General features: G+C 42.2%; 1 protein-coding gene across 3 annotated transcripts in view; it reads right to left on the minus strand.

Annotated features, from left to right (window-relative positions):
• The window catches only part of MYOCD (myocardin), a 97,571-nt gene that overhangs the window by 23,332 nt on the left and 57,786 nt on the right, over nucleotides 1–16,453 (minus strand). For all 3 annotated transcript variants that reach the window (XM_081271517.1, XM_081271516.1, XM_081271518.1), the window contains 2 exons: nucleotides 3,814–3,989; nucleotides 752–877 (listed from right to left, as the gene is read on the minus strand). In XM_081271517.1, the coding sequence (XP_081127643.1) occupies nucleotides 752–877; nucleotides 3,814–3,989 (302 nt within the window). The remainder of the gene's footprint in view (nucleotides 1–751; nucleotides 878–3,813; nucleotides 3,990–16,453) is intronic.

The following is a 16,453-nucleotide window of genomic DNA, read 5'->3' on the forward strand; positions in this document are numbered from 1 at the left end:
TTCATTAGGCGGTGGCACTAGGACTGAGAAAACATGCTCCCAAATCACGTAAAAGTTATTGGGTATAAAATATTACGAAGGGGCTAACTGGTTGTAACTCAGTGATAGAGTGCTTGACTAACGTGCAGAGGCGTGAGCACCATTAAAAAAAAAAAAAAGAAGAAGAAAGAAAACCAATGACTACCAGGCAGCTAAGGAGAGAACACTCTGTGAACTATTAGCTATAATGCTGAGAAAATTAAATACGAAAAATATATCAAATGACTACAGCTATTTGACTACTGTGAATGTGATCCCATGTCCCTTATGTTTATTTCCTTAGGAATTGAATGATATAGCTCTTACGTTATGCAAAGTCTCGTGCAAAATTCAACTGCCCTAAGCCTGTTTTAGGGGACTTGCAAAACCCCATGTGTTTTAATCAGCCAGGTCTATCTCCAGGGTGAGCTCATGAAATCTTTTAAGTCAGACATATATTAGCGGAGTTATGGTCCCCAAGAAATGCAACCGCACTGATTCCCCCTGCTGCAGAGAAAGTCCATGCTGTGCTGCATGGAAAATAATATCTGGGTTCATGGGCTCTGGTGGCCTGTTTCTCAGCTCCCCATTTGTGACATTTCTAGTGGACTGGACCACCATAGGGCCATGTGATTCTCCTTATATCATCAGATCTGAATTAGAAAGCTCTTCTCAGAGCTGGCTGTGAGCACCTGGGGCTCAAGCAGAGGAGTAGGAGCTGCCCCGTACCTACCTTTACAGCAGCATGCACAGGGATGGGGGCACTGAGGGGGCCAAGACCCTGCTTCCCAGCATCTGGCTGATTGCTGGACTGTGAGGCGGAATCATTCTTGTCATTTTCTGAGCCAGAAGCAAGATCCTGAAATCGAAATTTTAGCATGATTAGGACATAGGAATAAATGTTGGGTTATGGTCGAGTCCCTGACAGGTCACACTGCTGCTTTCATCCCAGGTTCTCATTCAAGTAAACGTCAGGTTACTCCCTCCGGGAGGATGACACCAAGTTTTTTGCCCGATGGAGGGTGCTTTCGAGAGAGAAAAGGGGCATCTTTAATAATGACCGCAAAAGACAGGTATAGGACTGGCCTTTCTATAGGTACAGGTATGGGACTGGCCTTTCTGTGACAATGTCTACCTGATGGACTTAATAATGAGGTTGAAAAAGAAATGAAGAGAGCAGAGTAGGTATAGGAATTTGGGGGGAAATGTAGAACAACAAAGTGGAGAGAGAAGGTGTTAGCAGTTGGAGGGAAAATGTGTGTGTGTGGGTGGGGGGTGTGGGTGGGTGGGTGTGAGCACATACAGGTTTGTGTGTGTGTAAGCAAGCATGAATGCATGTTTGCACATGTATATGTACATGTACATACATTTATGAGCATGTGTAGGTGTGTCTGAGTGTGTATGTATGTGTATGGATGAATGTATGCATCTATATTTGTGTGTGTCAGATATATACGTATGTGCATATACATGTACACACATGAATTTATATATATATGTATGTGTGGATATAAGCATATGTTTGTATATGCACATGCTCATTTATATGTGTATGAGTGAGTGTAAGTACATGTCTGGGCATGTTTATGTGTGTATATGTGTATGTATAAACACAGGCATGTGCATGTAAAGATGTATCAGGTATATGAGTGTATATATACATGTATGTCTCTGTATATTATATGTGTATATATGTGTATTTGAATGTGCGTCTCTGTGTCTATACATGCAGATGTGTGTGTTATCTGTGTGTGTGTGTGTGTGTGTGTGTGTTCATGCAAACCTTTACGAGAAGCATATTTCTGTCTGCTGAGGATTCCAAAAAAGGAATAATTATCTTCTCTTTCTCTCCCACATTCCTATGCTGTGACTCTGACACACAGGGGCAGGGGCTGCTGGTAATCTCCCACTGGAGGGTCAGAAATGAGCTTCTCAGTTCTTCTCTGAGCCCTGGTACCTATCCTAGGCCCATGAAATTCTTTTCTCTCAGCGCCTCCGTGTCCTCATCTGTCAAACATGGCTTCTGAGAAAAATGATATAAAATGATTTTTGCATTTTTCCGGGCAATGTCCAGGTCTTGTTCCCCTCTCCTAGCATTAAGCAGAAAAAAACATGCCTTCTCCTTGAACCATTCTTAAATCAGAAGCTGAGGAATTTACTGTCAGAATAATACATACAAATGGTCTGATATACCGTTTGATGTTATCAAAGAAGTCTGGCTGCAAAGACCAGCAGGGGAAGAAAAAAAATGCTTTGATTATAAACTCTTACACAAGAAATGCACAAATATTTCAGATCTGCTTCTTATGCCTCCTTTTCCACTCCCACTCTAAATTTGCTTCTTGGCTACTTTGTGTTTGCTCTGATAGAATGACAGTCACCAGTGACCAAGGAGGTTTAGGTAAACAGAGCCCTGGATATTGATTATTAATACTGTCATTGATATCTATATATGGTACTTTGCAGTGGGAAAAATATTTCAAATACAGGTTGAACAGTTGTAATATAAAATTTCAAAATCTGAAAAGGCCAAGATGATGCTGTAAGTGGAAAATTCCATACCACGAAACTTTACAAACAGAATTGTTAGAGTTGGCATGTGGGGCCGGAAGCACTTCTACACCTTGTGTCCACACTAGTATTTCTCCTTCATGAGGATGTGTGGAATCCCCACAGGTCTCCTTTTAGGAGCTCCATGAATACCTCCCTGCTGGGCTGAGGAAAATTCTCTGCAAGCCTGCATGTGGCTTCTAGAGGTGGATTCTCCAAGGGGTGGTGGCACTTGGCTGTGATTCTAGAGACCATGTGATTTCTCCATCTCAGGGAGACTTAGCTCCTCCTCTGTGAGAACTGGCATAGATGTCACCCAGTGGGAAGGAACTGGGATCTCAAATGAGATAACTTTTGTATAGAGCACAGCGCTGTTTCTGGCCCAGAATATGCTTCAGGCTGCTATTTATACTCATCATGGGAAATGGGCTTTCACATTGATAATGAATAAGGAATTATTTTCTTTTACAATTTTATAAATTGTAATCCTCATGATATACCTTAGACTTCTGAAGTTGTTCATCTTACATATTTGTGACTTGGTACCCTTTGGCCGCTATACCCTCCCGCCTCACTCTTTGAATGATGAACATTTATAATGAGTGTTTTCAAAGTACATCCTTTACTCTGAGGATCTGTGGATGTATCCAGAGAGAGACGTGAAAACTGTGCTTGGGTCAGGACTGGAGACTGACTTTGAGGTGGCTGGTGGTTAGATACCTGTTCACACAGAAGCAGCAGGGACCTCCCTGCTTTGTGGACAGTTGGCACTTTCTTCTCACCCTTCTCATGAGCCCTATAATGACTGTAAGAGAAGACTGCAAACTTTGAAATCAGTCTTGTTCTGGTACCAGAAGAGTGTCTGCCAATCACTTAACCTCACTCAAGCCTCAGTTATGGTGCCCATAAAAATGGAGATAAAAGGTATCTATCTACTCAACAAAGTAGATGATGCTCAGAAGTCATCCAGAGGGTATAGGGGTATAGTTCTAGAGAGTCTCTCCAGTGTTTTTTTTTTTTTTTGTTGTTGTTGTTGTTTGGGATCTTTTGTCACGACACACAGATACCTGGGCTGAAGAGAGTGAGAAGAGATAGCAACGTGTCACGTGATCGAGGAGAGAGAGCTCGACATCTTACAAATATGTAAGATGCACAACTTCCAAAGTCTAAGCAAAATCAGCAGCAAGCACAGTGGATTTTAAGACTATGAAGACATGATGAAATGGAGATCATTTTTATTTTTACCTGAATTGTTCCCAGAGGGCCTGCCAAAGGGGTTTCCATAGCTTTAGCATCTGGTGGGGATCCTGCTGAGCTCTGGGGGTCTTCGCTTCGAGTCTGATCTGGAGAGAGTCCATCGCCGCTGCTGTCCTCTTCAAAGGCAAAGGCATCTGCTGATTTGGAGAAACTCACCTGGTTTCCTGAGGGAGGGAAACCCAAGATCTGAGTCAGAGGCTTAGGAGCATCCGAGGGCTGTTGTGGAAATGCTTCTATGTGTCATCCCTACAAGAAGCACACACACACACACACCTCTCCCGGGATTTATTTAAAGTTCTGGCAAGAGTGAAGATGTATTTTTAGATTATTAGGTTTCCTAAGTGAGGACTTGTGTTCATAAAAGTGATCTGTTTGGCAGGCAAGAACGAGTGATGGATTAAAGGCTTATCATCCGTTGTTAAATTTTATTTCCAATTTTATGCATTTCTTCACATTTCCTATGGGAAATAGAAAAATCTCCGTCCAACCACCAAGATAGCTAACATCTTTTTGGAGCTGAATCAGGGAAGATACAGGAAGCAAAGGGGAAGAGTGTATGCATCAAGACCAAAGGGGAAGGTGGTAGGAGAATGACCTGTCATAGGTTTCACAGTGACAGCAGTAATTGAGATGACAGCATGCCATGTGCATCATCTTCAAATACAAAAACAGGGCACGCAGCACAAAATGTTTAGCAAACTTTGCTAATAAGGATAAGCTAGGCTCACTACTAAGTTTAAATTCCCCAATGTCAGAATTAGCTAATGTCACTGGAGTGTCCCAAAGAGCCATTCGACCAAAGCAAAATTGGTTACAAGAGCCATAAATATGTCTCAGAAACTTCAGTTCTGATTCTTATTTTTCTTTATTATTCAAATTTTCCTTTTATGCCTCATTTCTTTGTATCTATTTTGGCGATCCCACATGCAGACACTCTTCCTCAGTTCCCTGCGTGGTCTTTCTAGGGCAGCAGATAAGTTGTCGTGGGAGGTAGGTTATCAGACCAGATGGGCCCATCATGACATCCTTCTAATGTCCCTTCCATTTGGCGTGGCCAACTTTCCTCTGGTTTATTATCCAACTGCACAGTACACAGTGTGCTGAAGCCACATAGCTCTCCTGACCCGATTCCAAGCACTGCTCTTCGAAAGGAATTTAGGTATTATCAGGAAGTTTGCCAGCCTCCTACAATCACACTCACAAGAACTTTTGACTCTTGCTCGGGGGAGATAAGAGAAGGGAGCTCTCACTGAAGTGATTGGAAAGGCCACGAGAAGCTGGAAGTAATGGAACAAATGTGGCTTTGGGCTTGTCATCGCTGCCACTGCTGGCATCTGTCATGGACCCTGGTGTGGACATCCAGTGTCAAATCAGGAAAGAGGCCAGGCAAGGACAGGGCAAGTGGAAACTCCACTCACTGTCCCCATGGGTAGCATATTAACCTGAGGGGGCTTGCGCACCAGGGTTTCTGCTCCATGAGTTGTTTTTAAAAAGTCGTCATTGCTGTGCTACCGTTATCAAAGTAATAATGTCCATCATAAAACTTAACCCAGACAAAAATGCCTAATGGGTGCCATCTGCCTTCTGTTCATAATTGGTTCTCTCTTCTCGATTTAACTTGATGCATACGACAAGGTATATACCCACACATTTAAAAAATATTTCATGCAGGCGGGACTTGGTAAAATATTCTATTTCTGGACTGGGGAGGTAGCCCAGTGGCAGAGTGCTTGCCTGGCATGTATGGAAAGCTGGGGTCAAACAAAAAAAGATGTTCTGAAACTTCCTCCCCCTTCCACACTCTACAGTGTTTCTTGGAGATCTTTCTATGTAAGAACATAGAGATCTTCCTCAATTTTTTAAGAAATAGCTGCACAGTATTCCATTGTATTGATGGAAACTTTTAAATGTATCCTTGAACTTTATTTAACTAGAAAAGATTGAAATAACAACAGTGCAGAGAAAGAGTAGGAAACTTCTCTTTACCTAAGATCTGAAATCAATGTTCAAATTTTTCCCTAATTGGGTCAGGAACCTGTTTATATTCTAGCAGGGAGGTTTCACTGGGTATTCAACAAATGCCACTTTTCTTTGAGATCAGGGAGGTCTTTTCTTCCCCTTTACTCCTCTGGTCCTCTACATCCTCCTCTTAGCAAAATTTCGACTCTGCCAATAGCCTCTGTATGTCCTTTTCATGCAATATGAATGACTCTATGTGTTATTTTTCCTTTCTCAAGGAGATGTTTTGCCTGAGATCTCCTAAGGAAGGTGATTCCAGTTCTTCCAGGAGTATCTGCCCATTGTCAGCTCAATCCATACATTTCTTGGCAAACTATGCTTTCATTCGAATTTAAGGCCCAATTTATTTGTGGAAGTAAAGGTTTTGTCCCTGTTAAAAAGGATCACCCTTATTACTGAGGGCCAAGTAGGCAGGGGAGTCAGTGGAGAGGTATTAAGTGTTTCCCAATCCAGAAATCAGGGCCTTTCATGGAGATATACTTATACACCCTGAGCCAACACTATTCACAGTCAGAGAATCCTGCACATGACCTTGTTAGCCCCTGAGGAAAGCCAGTCTTCTCTGCACAAGAGGAGTCTCTCTCTGAGATCTGCATTTTCTTATATCTCTCTCTAAATGGAATGGGGTTTCCCTGTGTGGTCTGATGTTTCATGTGACAAAGGCTCCCACCCAACTCCATACAGAGCATCCTATTCCAAGTGTGTGTAAATTAGGGGGAACAAACCAAATTACAAAGTTGTCCCATATTCTAATAAGTGGGTAGAAGTGTTCAAAGAAAGGGAAAGAAAGAGAATGGTTCCTCCTCTTCTCTTCTGATGATCTCACTTTCAGGTGGAGAGAAAGCAAGTGGGAAAGATAGCAGGTCTTTCTGGGGGTGGTGGTGTACACCTGTAATTCCAGGGACTTGTGAGGCCGAGGCAGAAAGATGGCAAGTGGAGGCCAGCCTCAGCAACTTTGCAAGACTCTCAGCAACTTAGCGAGATCTTGTCTCAAAAAAAAAAAAAAATTAGAAGGTCTGAGGATGTAGCTCAATGGTAGAGTGGCCCTGGATTCAATCCCTAGTAACAGGGGAAATAAAAAGAAAAAGAAAAGAAAAGCAGGTAGTCTCAGTAAGGCCCTCCTAATGGTTCAAGAAGTCAGAGCAGGGGCACATTTTCTCATCTCTGTTTTTCAGATAAAGTCATTGCATGGCTCATTCCACTCAGCTATTAAGAGACTGAACGAAGACTGATGTTCCAGCCTTTGGACTCTCAGAGACACCCTGCAGAGGGGGTGGCAAAATCAATTACCCTCCCTGGCAGCCATCAGGTGGGGCCATCTGTTGTTTAGGGAACACTGTCAACCTACTCTGTTGGTTGAGGGTCACGGAGGGCAGGAGCCACATAGAGAATGACCAACTTCTGCACACATCATGTACTGAGGACACCCCTATAGTTCCACGAAATCTTGTAGTACAGGAATTTTTGAGATTTGAGGGACTGAATGTGACATTTGATTGTGAGAAACAAAGGAAGTCAGGAGATTCTGGGAAGGGAGATCAGGATGAGTTTTATTTTCACTGTGTCAGGAAAGAGTTGAAAGAATTGTGGAAGCCCTGTGGTTGGCCCCAGTATATCCACATGGTTAAATAAGTTGCTAACAATCACGCGGTCACTGACACCCTTCCATTCTGACATCTGTCTGTTGGTGACCACAGATTGAGGCACTAGAATGATGTGCCAAAGTCTTGCGGTAGAGTAATTGGAATAAAGGAATCTGTGAAGTTGGCTCTGCATATCCACAGATCCTGCATCTGAGGCTTAAAATCAACTGCAGATTGAAAAAAATATTCAGAAAAAAAAGTTGTGTCTGTACTAAACACATAGACTTTCTCCCCTCGTTGTTACTCCCTAAGCAAGACAGTACAATAACTTTTTATACAGCATTCACATGGAAGTAGGTATGATAAGTAATTTAGAGATGGTTTAAGGTATAAGGGAGGATGCCAGATGCCCCAGTCTGCCTTTTTATCTAAGGGACCATGGGAGGTCCTGGAACTAATTCTGTGCTGATACTGAGGGATGATTGCAATCAGTTCTATTTTCCCCAGGACTGAGGGTGGGGGGAGGCTTCCTCAATTATTTCATTAATTTCCACACCTCGCACTTTAAGAAGAGTAGAGATAAGCTGAAACACAATCAGATAAGCTAAGGTGAAGGGAAGAGAAGGAAAGCCAGGAGACACAGGCTATCTGTGTATCTCCATGGGAAACAATCTGAGGATCTGTCAGGGACTAGATTTCCAGGGATGTGTTGGTGGTGGTTAGACAGAGTTAGATAGTGATGGGGACTGTCCACGGAGTCTCCTGGAGGAGGTGGGATGGAATGGAACCTGCAATGACAATCAGATGTGGCAAGACAACAGAAAAGGAGAAGTGGGGGGGTGGCATTTGATGATGATGGGGAGAAAGGAAAAGAAACTGTTAGAGTGTCCAGCAGGAGAGCTGGAGTGGAGAGGGTGAGGAAGAATTTTTTTTTTCCCCAGCCAGGGGAGAGAATTATTTTACTTCATTAAGCATTTAAAAAGCCTTCCTTGTTTAAGTCAAGGTGACCAGGAAGACATCAATCAAATGTAAGGTTGTTGTTTAAAGCCAAATGGGTGAGTTGTGCAAGCCCCAAACATGATGCTTATGTTATCTAAAAAGCATGATGTGCCAGGTCAGAGTATACCAACAGACACATTGAGGACCACTTACGGCTGTCCCACCACGAGGGCCCCTGCCAATCGCCACTCCTCCAGGACGACAAGTGATCTGGATTGCCACTGCCAGGGCAGAAGACAGGAAAAGGGCAGGGAGCCCATAAAGCTACTCAGCTCAGTTCCTGTTGATAACAAGAATGGCAGGGGCAGAGAAGCCACTGAGTGCAAACAGCAGTGGCTTCCTTTCATTCGATGTATGTGATTTTCAGTGTGATCTATAACATCTTGATTCTGGAATCAGAGGCACATGTCCCCCCACCCCTGAGTTCTACCACATTTAGTGGGAGTAACTGTTGGCAACTCATTTAACCTTTCTGAGCCTCAGTTTCCCTATCTATAAAACGGGAACAATCATAATAGCTACTACCTCCCTCCCGGGGTTTCAAGGAGATGACACATGAAAGCATTAAGCACAGCCTCTGGCAAGTAAGTGCCCAATAATTTCTAGCTGCTATTATTGTTCTTATTGTTTTTGTTAGAAGCATCTGCTGGTCTCCAGTTTAACATTATCAAAAATAAAATGACCACCCGGGAGGCAGTTTATTTTGTGGTCAGTTTTGCAAAGTTCAGCACAACTCCAGATGCAGAAAAACGGGTTTGTCCTGAGAGGTTCATTCTGGGAAAGTAAGAGCAGAGATTCCCCAAAGGAGGAGGAGGAGGAGTGTGGCTGGAAAGACGGCCTGTGGCTCACTCTCCTTCCTGGTTCAAGCCCAGGCTCACTCAAAGAGGGACAAAGGTCACCTTATCAGACCGCCTCTGGAACAACTAAAGTATATCTGCAGTTGTGACCCTGGGCCTCTGCTCCAATCTCCCACGGTGGGGAGACTGGCTGGGAGCTGTTGGAGAGCAGAGCGCTGGCTATTGTCCCTGCAGACACGTCAGGCAGTGTGATGACAAGGACCTGCTTTGGGAAGCCCTGACATCATCCTCCGGCTATGCCCATAGAGCTGGCTCCGGGCACTGGCCCCTTGGGGACCTGGGACTGGCGACTCTGGTCTCTGAGCTTTTTCCCTCTCCCTCTTGAAGTGATTAGATGAATGAGTCAGTTGTACTTTCCTCCGCATAAACATAAAAAAAATTCTAAGATTAAAGTGAGATAACTGGAGGACTAGTTACCTTTCTGCTGGGAACCCCCATCAAGGGCTGCAAAGTGTAAAGTGACCCATGTGGAGCTATTTTAATTTGTGGACGGACCACCTCCTTACATCCTTCCATAAGACGATGAAGCAGACTCTTCCTAAGGGAGAGCATCCACACCTGAAAGCAGCTACTGTTTAAATGTGGCTCTTGCCTAAAGATGCTTGAATAGACCTAGCCAATTGTCAATTGAAACTTTTATTCTCTTGAAGGGGATCCAATCCTCTATTACGGAAATGGACCCAATTGGGTATTTGAATGATAAGGACCTTTTTTTTTTTTTTCCCCCTTAGATTCCTGGCACTGCAGAAATTTGCCTAAAGTCTTTTGACCTGATCCTAGAACCTCACAAGTCAGGGAAAATCAGCTAACCAGTATAAATATTTATCCTGTATCAGCTCTTGAGGTTAAATCTCTAAGGACAATCAATCAATCAATCAATCCATAGATAGATAAATAGATAAATAAAAAAATTATCCAGTGTGACAGTAAAGATATGTTAGCATTATCTCTCATTAGTCTTTATAGAACTTCATTCAGTCCCTCCCAGTGCCTCAGGTGACCAGAGACCTCTCCCCAAATCCAGCCCCTACTTGGGCACACCCTGTCCTCTCCTCAACGATGCACGAGAAGGAGGTCTTTCCCTGCCCGGGGCAACACCAGCAGGGTCAAGGAGCCGTCTCCCTCTCCCAGCGTTTATCCTTTCCTCCCTGCTACTCCTTCACGCCCCCAAACTACCAGCTCCCTGGTTCTCCAATCCCATCCCCATTTTCCCAGAACTTTTCCTCAGAAAAGCATTTGTCCTATACGCCTTAGTGCATTTCTTTCCCCCAAGGATCATTTGTACTTTGGAAGTGATTCCTCGTTGTGAAATGACAGATGTTGTTCATGAGAAAGTTATGCCAAAGCAAACTTTTTCCTTCTTATGCCAAAGCCAACAACCCTACCATCTGGCTCAGGGCCACGGTTATTGTATATTTTCCTTTAACATGAATGATCAGAATGTCAAGACTTCCAGACTCTGAAGAAAAACTGGATCATTAGTGAAGAGGAGGGCTTGGTTATGAAGTCCAAGCCTGGCGGACCCAGGTGAGCAGAGAGTAATACAGAGTCTCTCAGAAATGAGAGAGAAATGAATGATTTCTACACCAGCTCTGGTGGGTCAGACAGGTTGCTTTCTATATTAAAGGTATATGGTGATTAAAATAACTAATGCTTCCTTGTCAATGGGGCTACATGTTCTGAATCACTGGTTAATTGTGTTCAAAAGAAACTGAAAACCTGGCTTCAGGTGGAAACCTGATCCAGTCTAAGGGTAAGATAAGAACATGTCTACTGGAGCTGAAAATCAGGACCCTCCCATCATTTGAAGAGTTAGGAAATCCAATTTCTGTTTCAGAGGATTCATCACTGATGGATAGAAATGCATTTGATTTATGGATATTGATTTTGTATCCTGCTACTTTGCTGAAATCATTAATTAATTCTAGAAGTTTTCTGGTGGAGTTTTTTGGGTCCTCTAAGTAAAGAATCATGTCATGAGCAAATAATGATAGTTTGAGTTCTTCTTTTCCTATTAGTATCCCTTTAATTTCTTTTGTCTGTCTAATTGCTCTGGCTAGAGGTACAAGGACTATGTTCAACAGAAGTGGTGAAAAAGGACATCCCTGTCTTGTTCCAGTTTTTAGAGGGAATGCTTCCAATTTTTCTCCATTTAGATTGATGTTGGCCTTGAGTTTAGCATAGATAGCTTTTACAATGTTGAGGTATGTTCCTACTATCCCTAGTTTTTCTAGTGTTTTGAACATGAAAAGGAGCTGTATTTTGTCAAGTGCTTTCTCTGCATTAATTGACATAATAATATGATTCTTACCTTTAAGTCTATTGATGTGATGAATTGTATTTATTCATTTCCGTATGTTGGACCAACCTTGCATCCCTAGAATGAGCCCCACTTGATCATGGTGAAAACTACCCCATTTTCAATAGTCTCAAAAAACCAAAAAAACAGAAAAACTTGGGAATCAACAAAAAAAGGTAAAGGACCTCTACAATGAAAACTATAGAACACTAAAGAAATAAATTGGAAGATCTCCCATGCTCTTGGATAGGCAAAATTAATATTGTCAAAAATGGCCATTTTGGAGAATATCATGCTAAAAGAAACAAGCCAATCCCCAAAGTGCTATACTGATTCGATGCAATTCTAATTAAAATCCCATCATCATTCTTTATAGAAACAGAAAAAGCAGTCATGAAATTCATTTGGAAAAAATAAGAGATCCAGAATAGCCAAAGCAACCCCTAGCAAGAAAAGTGAATCAGGAGGCAGCACAATACCAGACCCTTAAACTATACTACAAAGCTACAATAATAAAAACAGCATAGTATTGGCACCAAAATAGACATGTAGACCAAAGGTACAGAATAGAAGACACAGAGACAAACCCGCATAAATAAAGTTATCTCATACTAAACAAAGGTGCCAAAAACATACATTGGAGAAAAGATAGCTTCTTCATCAAATGGTGCTGGGAGAACTGGAAATCCATATGTAAAGCAAAATGAAACTAAACCCCTATCTCTCACCATGCACAAAACTCAACTCAAAGTGGATCAAGGACCTAAGAATTAGACAAGAGACCCTGTGTCTAATAGAGGAAAAAGTAGGCACAAATCTTCATCACATCAGATTAGGCTCCGACTTCCTTAATACAATTCCTAAAGCACAAGAAATAAAATCAAGAATTTAATAAATGGGATGGACTCAAACTAAAAAGCTTCTTCTCAGCAAAAGAAACAATCAAAGTGGTGAAGAAAGGGCCTACATTTTGGGAGAAAATTTTTGCCACATGCATATCAGATAGAGCACTAATCTCCAGGATATCTAAAGAACTCAAAAAACTTAACACCCAAAAAAACAAACAACCCAGTCAGTAAACGGGCTAAGGAGCTGAACAGACACTTCTTAGAAGAAGATATACACTCGATCAACAAATATATGAAATAATGTTCAACATCTCTAGTAATTAGAGAAATGCAAATCAAAACTACTCTAAGATTTCATCTCATGCTAGTCAGCATGGCAGTTTTCAAGATATAGAAAACACTAGTGTTGATGAGGATGTGGGGGAAAAGGTACACTTATACATTGCTGGTGGTACTGCAAGTTGGTGCAACCAATCTGGAAAGCAGTATGAAGATTCCTTAAAAAACTTGGAATGGAACCACTATTTGACCCAATTATCATACTCCTTGGTCTACACCCAAAGGACTTAAAATCAGCATACTACAGTAACGCAACCACATCAATGTTTATAGCAGCTCAATTCACAATAGCTAAACTGTGGAACCACCCTAGATGCCCTTCAATAGATGAACAGAATAAGAAACTGTGATATATATATATAATGGAATATTACTCAGCATTAAAAGAGAATAAAATCATGGCATTTGTAGGTAAATGGGTGAAGTTGGAGAATATCATGCTAAGAGAAGCAAGCCAATCCCCCAAACCTAAAGGCTGAATATTCTCTCTGATAAGTGGATGCTGATCCATAATGCTGGGAGGGGGCATGGGAAAAATGGAGGAACTTTGATCGAACAAAGGGGAGTGAGGATAGGGGAGGGGATATGGGGGCGGGAAAGATGGTGGAATGAGATGGACATCATTACCCTAGGTACCTGTATGTCTGCACATATGGTGTGACGCTACATCATGTACAACCAGAGAAATGAAAAGTTGTGCTGCAGTTGTGTACAATGAATCAAAATGCATTCTGTTCTCATATATACCTAATTAAAATAATTAAATAAATTAATTTTATAAAAGAGCTTGGAAATCCAACTGGAATCTGTTTCATTCAAGCCCGATGTCAGTCATCTGGACGATATACAACTTCTTCGGGAGCTAAGGCATGTTCATGTCAGGGGAAGAAATTACTCTGATGACTAGTGAAGGAATTAACAAATCAGGAGCAGCCCCCTGGGGTCTCACAATGGAGGAATATTTAGGTAATGATAACCACTAGCAAGCTGAAAAAAGGCCATGCTGAACTCCAGTGTGTAATTTCAGTTCTCAGAAATCATCACTCCCGTGTAACATCATGTCCTCTGTATTCAGTGTTCCAACCTGATAAGTGTGTTTTTTTGCAAAAGGGAGAGAGACAATTAGGCGTGTAATCTCAGAGGCGGCTATGTGGAAGCTCAAGCCCTGTGTTGCTGCACAGGATGCCGTTCCAGAATGAAGCCTCCAGGTGCAATCTCTACACCTCTACTGTCTCAGACAACAAACTCACAAGCTGGAAGTGAGATCAACAGCTGGCACCCTGAAGGAGAGGAAAATGTGGTGCAGAAAAGTTGGGAGGGAAAAGGCTTAGGTGTGGTTATTTCACTAAATGCAAGAGGAGTGACATCTGGAATGAGAAGAAAAAAATCATAAGGTGGGTAGGGAAAGTTCTTGGTCAGAAATGTCCCTCCCTGTGTTGGGAGAGGTTCTAGATTATTCTCATAGAATTGGAGAATGGTTGGTCTTTCATGGTGTTTGGAGGAAGGGAGACAATGACTGAGTGGTCCTCTCAGAGCTTGGCAGAAACACAGAAACACAGCTGCAGAGAGAGCTGGACAATGTAAACACAACTGGGACAGCACGTGGATAGAGGAGGGGAAATACACAGAGGCCAGGTCAATGGTACATGGTAGAACCACAACTCAGAATCACCACCCCACCACGGAGGAGAGATGATCATGAGTGACAGGTGGAAAAGTGAGCTGGTTCATCCTTGCTACTGGAAGCCCACTCCAGCTCCCATCTCTACAGCTGGCCTCTCAGCATTCCTCTCTGCCTTACTGACCTTTCCATTATGTGATCACATGCCCACAGAACTCATGCACATTGGAAGAATCACCATAAAGAGACGATGTTGCATTGAGAGACAGGTGCACAATTCCCTAGAATAGGAGTCTGCTGCTGGATTTTTCTTGCAGCCTAATATATAGCCTCTTCCTCTTTCTGTAACCCTTTCTTCTGTTGTTCTGCACAGATCTCCTGCTCCTTCCTTAAATACTGGAAACCCTTCCATGGCCTCTTGGTTGCTTTATTACTCTTCTTTAAAATTACATTTCCCTTTGTTGGGGAATTAGAAAAATGTTTGTATTTATTCCCTTAAATGAGGAGCTTTTGAAGTTTGAACCTCCCTCTGATTTTTAAGATACAATTTAAGCTGCTTTAAAAAAATATTTATTTTTTAGTTGTAGTTAGACGCCACATCTTTATTTTATTTATTTTTATGCGGTGCTGAGGATCGAACACAGGGTCTTACACATGCTAGGTGATTGTTCTACCTCTGAGGCACAATCCTAGCTCCTTATGCTGCTTTTATCATATAACAAGGGTTTGACTTCTTTGTTCATCTATTCCTCTCCTTTTGGCATACACAAATCATTATAATAAAAGCTAAAGAAAAGTTATTAAAAAATACTCATAAAAAGGTACAGGGCCCCTATGGTGTTAAAAACAACTGATTATTGAAATAATATCTAAAATTTCCAGCCTGTGGAAAAATATGAAAAAAATTATAAATTCTTTTGTGACACTACACATAGAAGGTCCTTGATATATGACGGTTCCACTCATGACTTTTCAGCTTGATAAAGATGCAAAAGCAATAGGCATCCAGAAGAAACTTGACTTTGAATTTTGAAGTTTTGTCTTTTCCCAGGTTAGTGACAGACATGGGATACTCTGTCATGAAGGTGGGCAGCATTAAAGAGCCGCAGCTCCCGTCAGTCACACTATCTCCAGGGAAAACGACCGGTACCCTACAGTGGGTGTTGCTAAGCTAGAATGCTCCATAGCTTATGCATTTCCGACTTAAGATAGCTTTGATTTTGGATGGGTTTGTTGGGACATGACCCTCTCATCAGTGAAGGAAAATCTGCAGAGCTTTGGCATTTAAATCTGAGAAATAGAAAAGCAACCTAGAGCAATATTATTTATGAATATTGTGACAAACAGCGTTGGCTATTTGTCAAAATTTATGCTTCCCCTTCCGTAGTATAGAGCTATTGCTGAGAAGTGGCTGCCCAGTCAGGGGATACCTTTCTCAGCCATGTGTACTGTTCTCACAGTGGAATGTGAGCAGAAGTGATGAGTTCATTTTCAGGAAGAGGCTTTTTAAGTTCGTGAGGGGACTTCTCCATCTTTCTTCCCCCCCCACACACACCGCCCCGTCCTCCTTCACTGGCAAGAATCAGAGGATGGGGAGGCTCTAGGGCAGGAAAACTGTGGCCTGTGGGCCTGCTGCCTGTTTTTGTAAATGGAGTCTTACTGGAATCCAGCCATGCCCATTTGTTTACTTATTGCTATGGCTACTTTCACACTACAACTGCAGAGCAGTTGTGACAGACACAGCCTAAAGCATTTACTATCTGGTCTTCAAGAGAGCTTATTCTCTCCACTGTGGGGAAACATGATGGAAGGAATCTTCCACAGAGGACTTGTCATGGAGAAGAACCTTCCCTGGATGGTTTAGGAACAAGAAATAAACTTCTCTTGTTAAGAAGGTTTTTTGTTTGTTTTGCAGCTCGTGAGATTCCAACTAATGATGACATAGATGGGAAATCCCAAATAAAACACTAGCAAATTCTAAAAACAAAATTCATGAAAAATTGTTTCCAGAAATTTCAGGACAGTTGGAAAGGTGGCAAAAACCACACGGCTAAATTAAAGAA

The sequence above is a fragment of the Spermophilus citellus genome (genome assembly GCF_964194105.1).
Source record: "Spermophilus citellus genome assembly, chromosome: 17".
Lineage (NCBI taxonomy): Eukaryota > Metazoa > Chordata > Mammalia > Rodentia > Sciuridae > Spermophilus > Spermophilus citellus.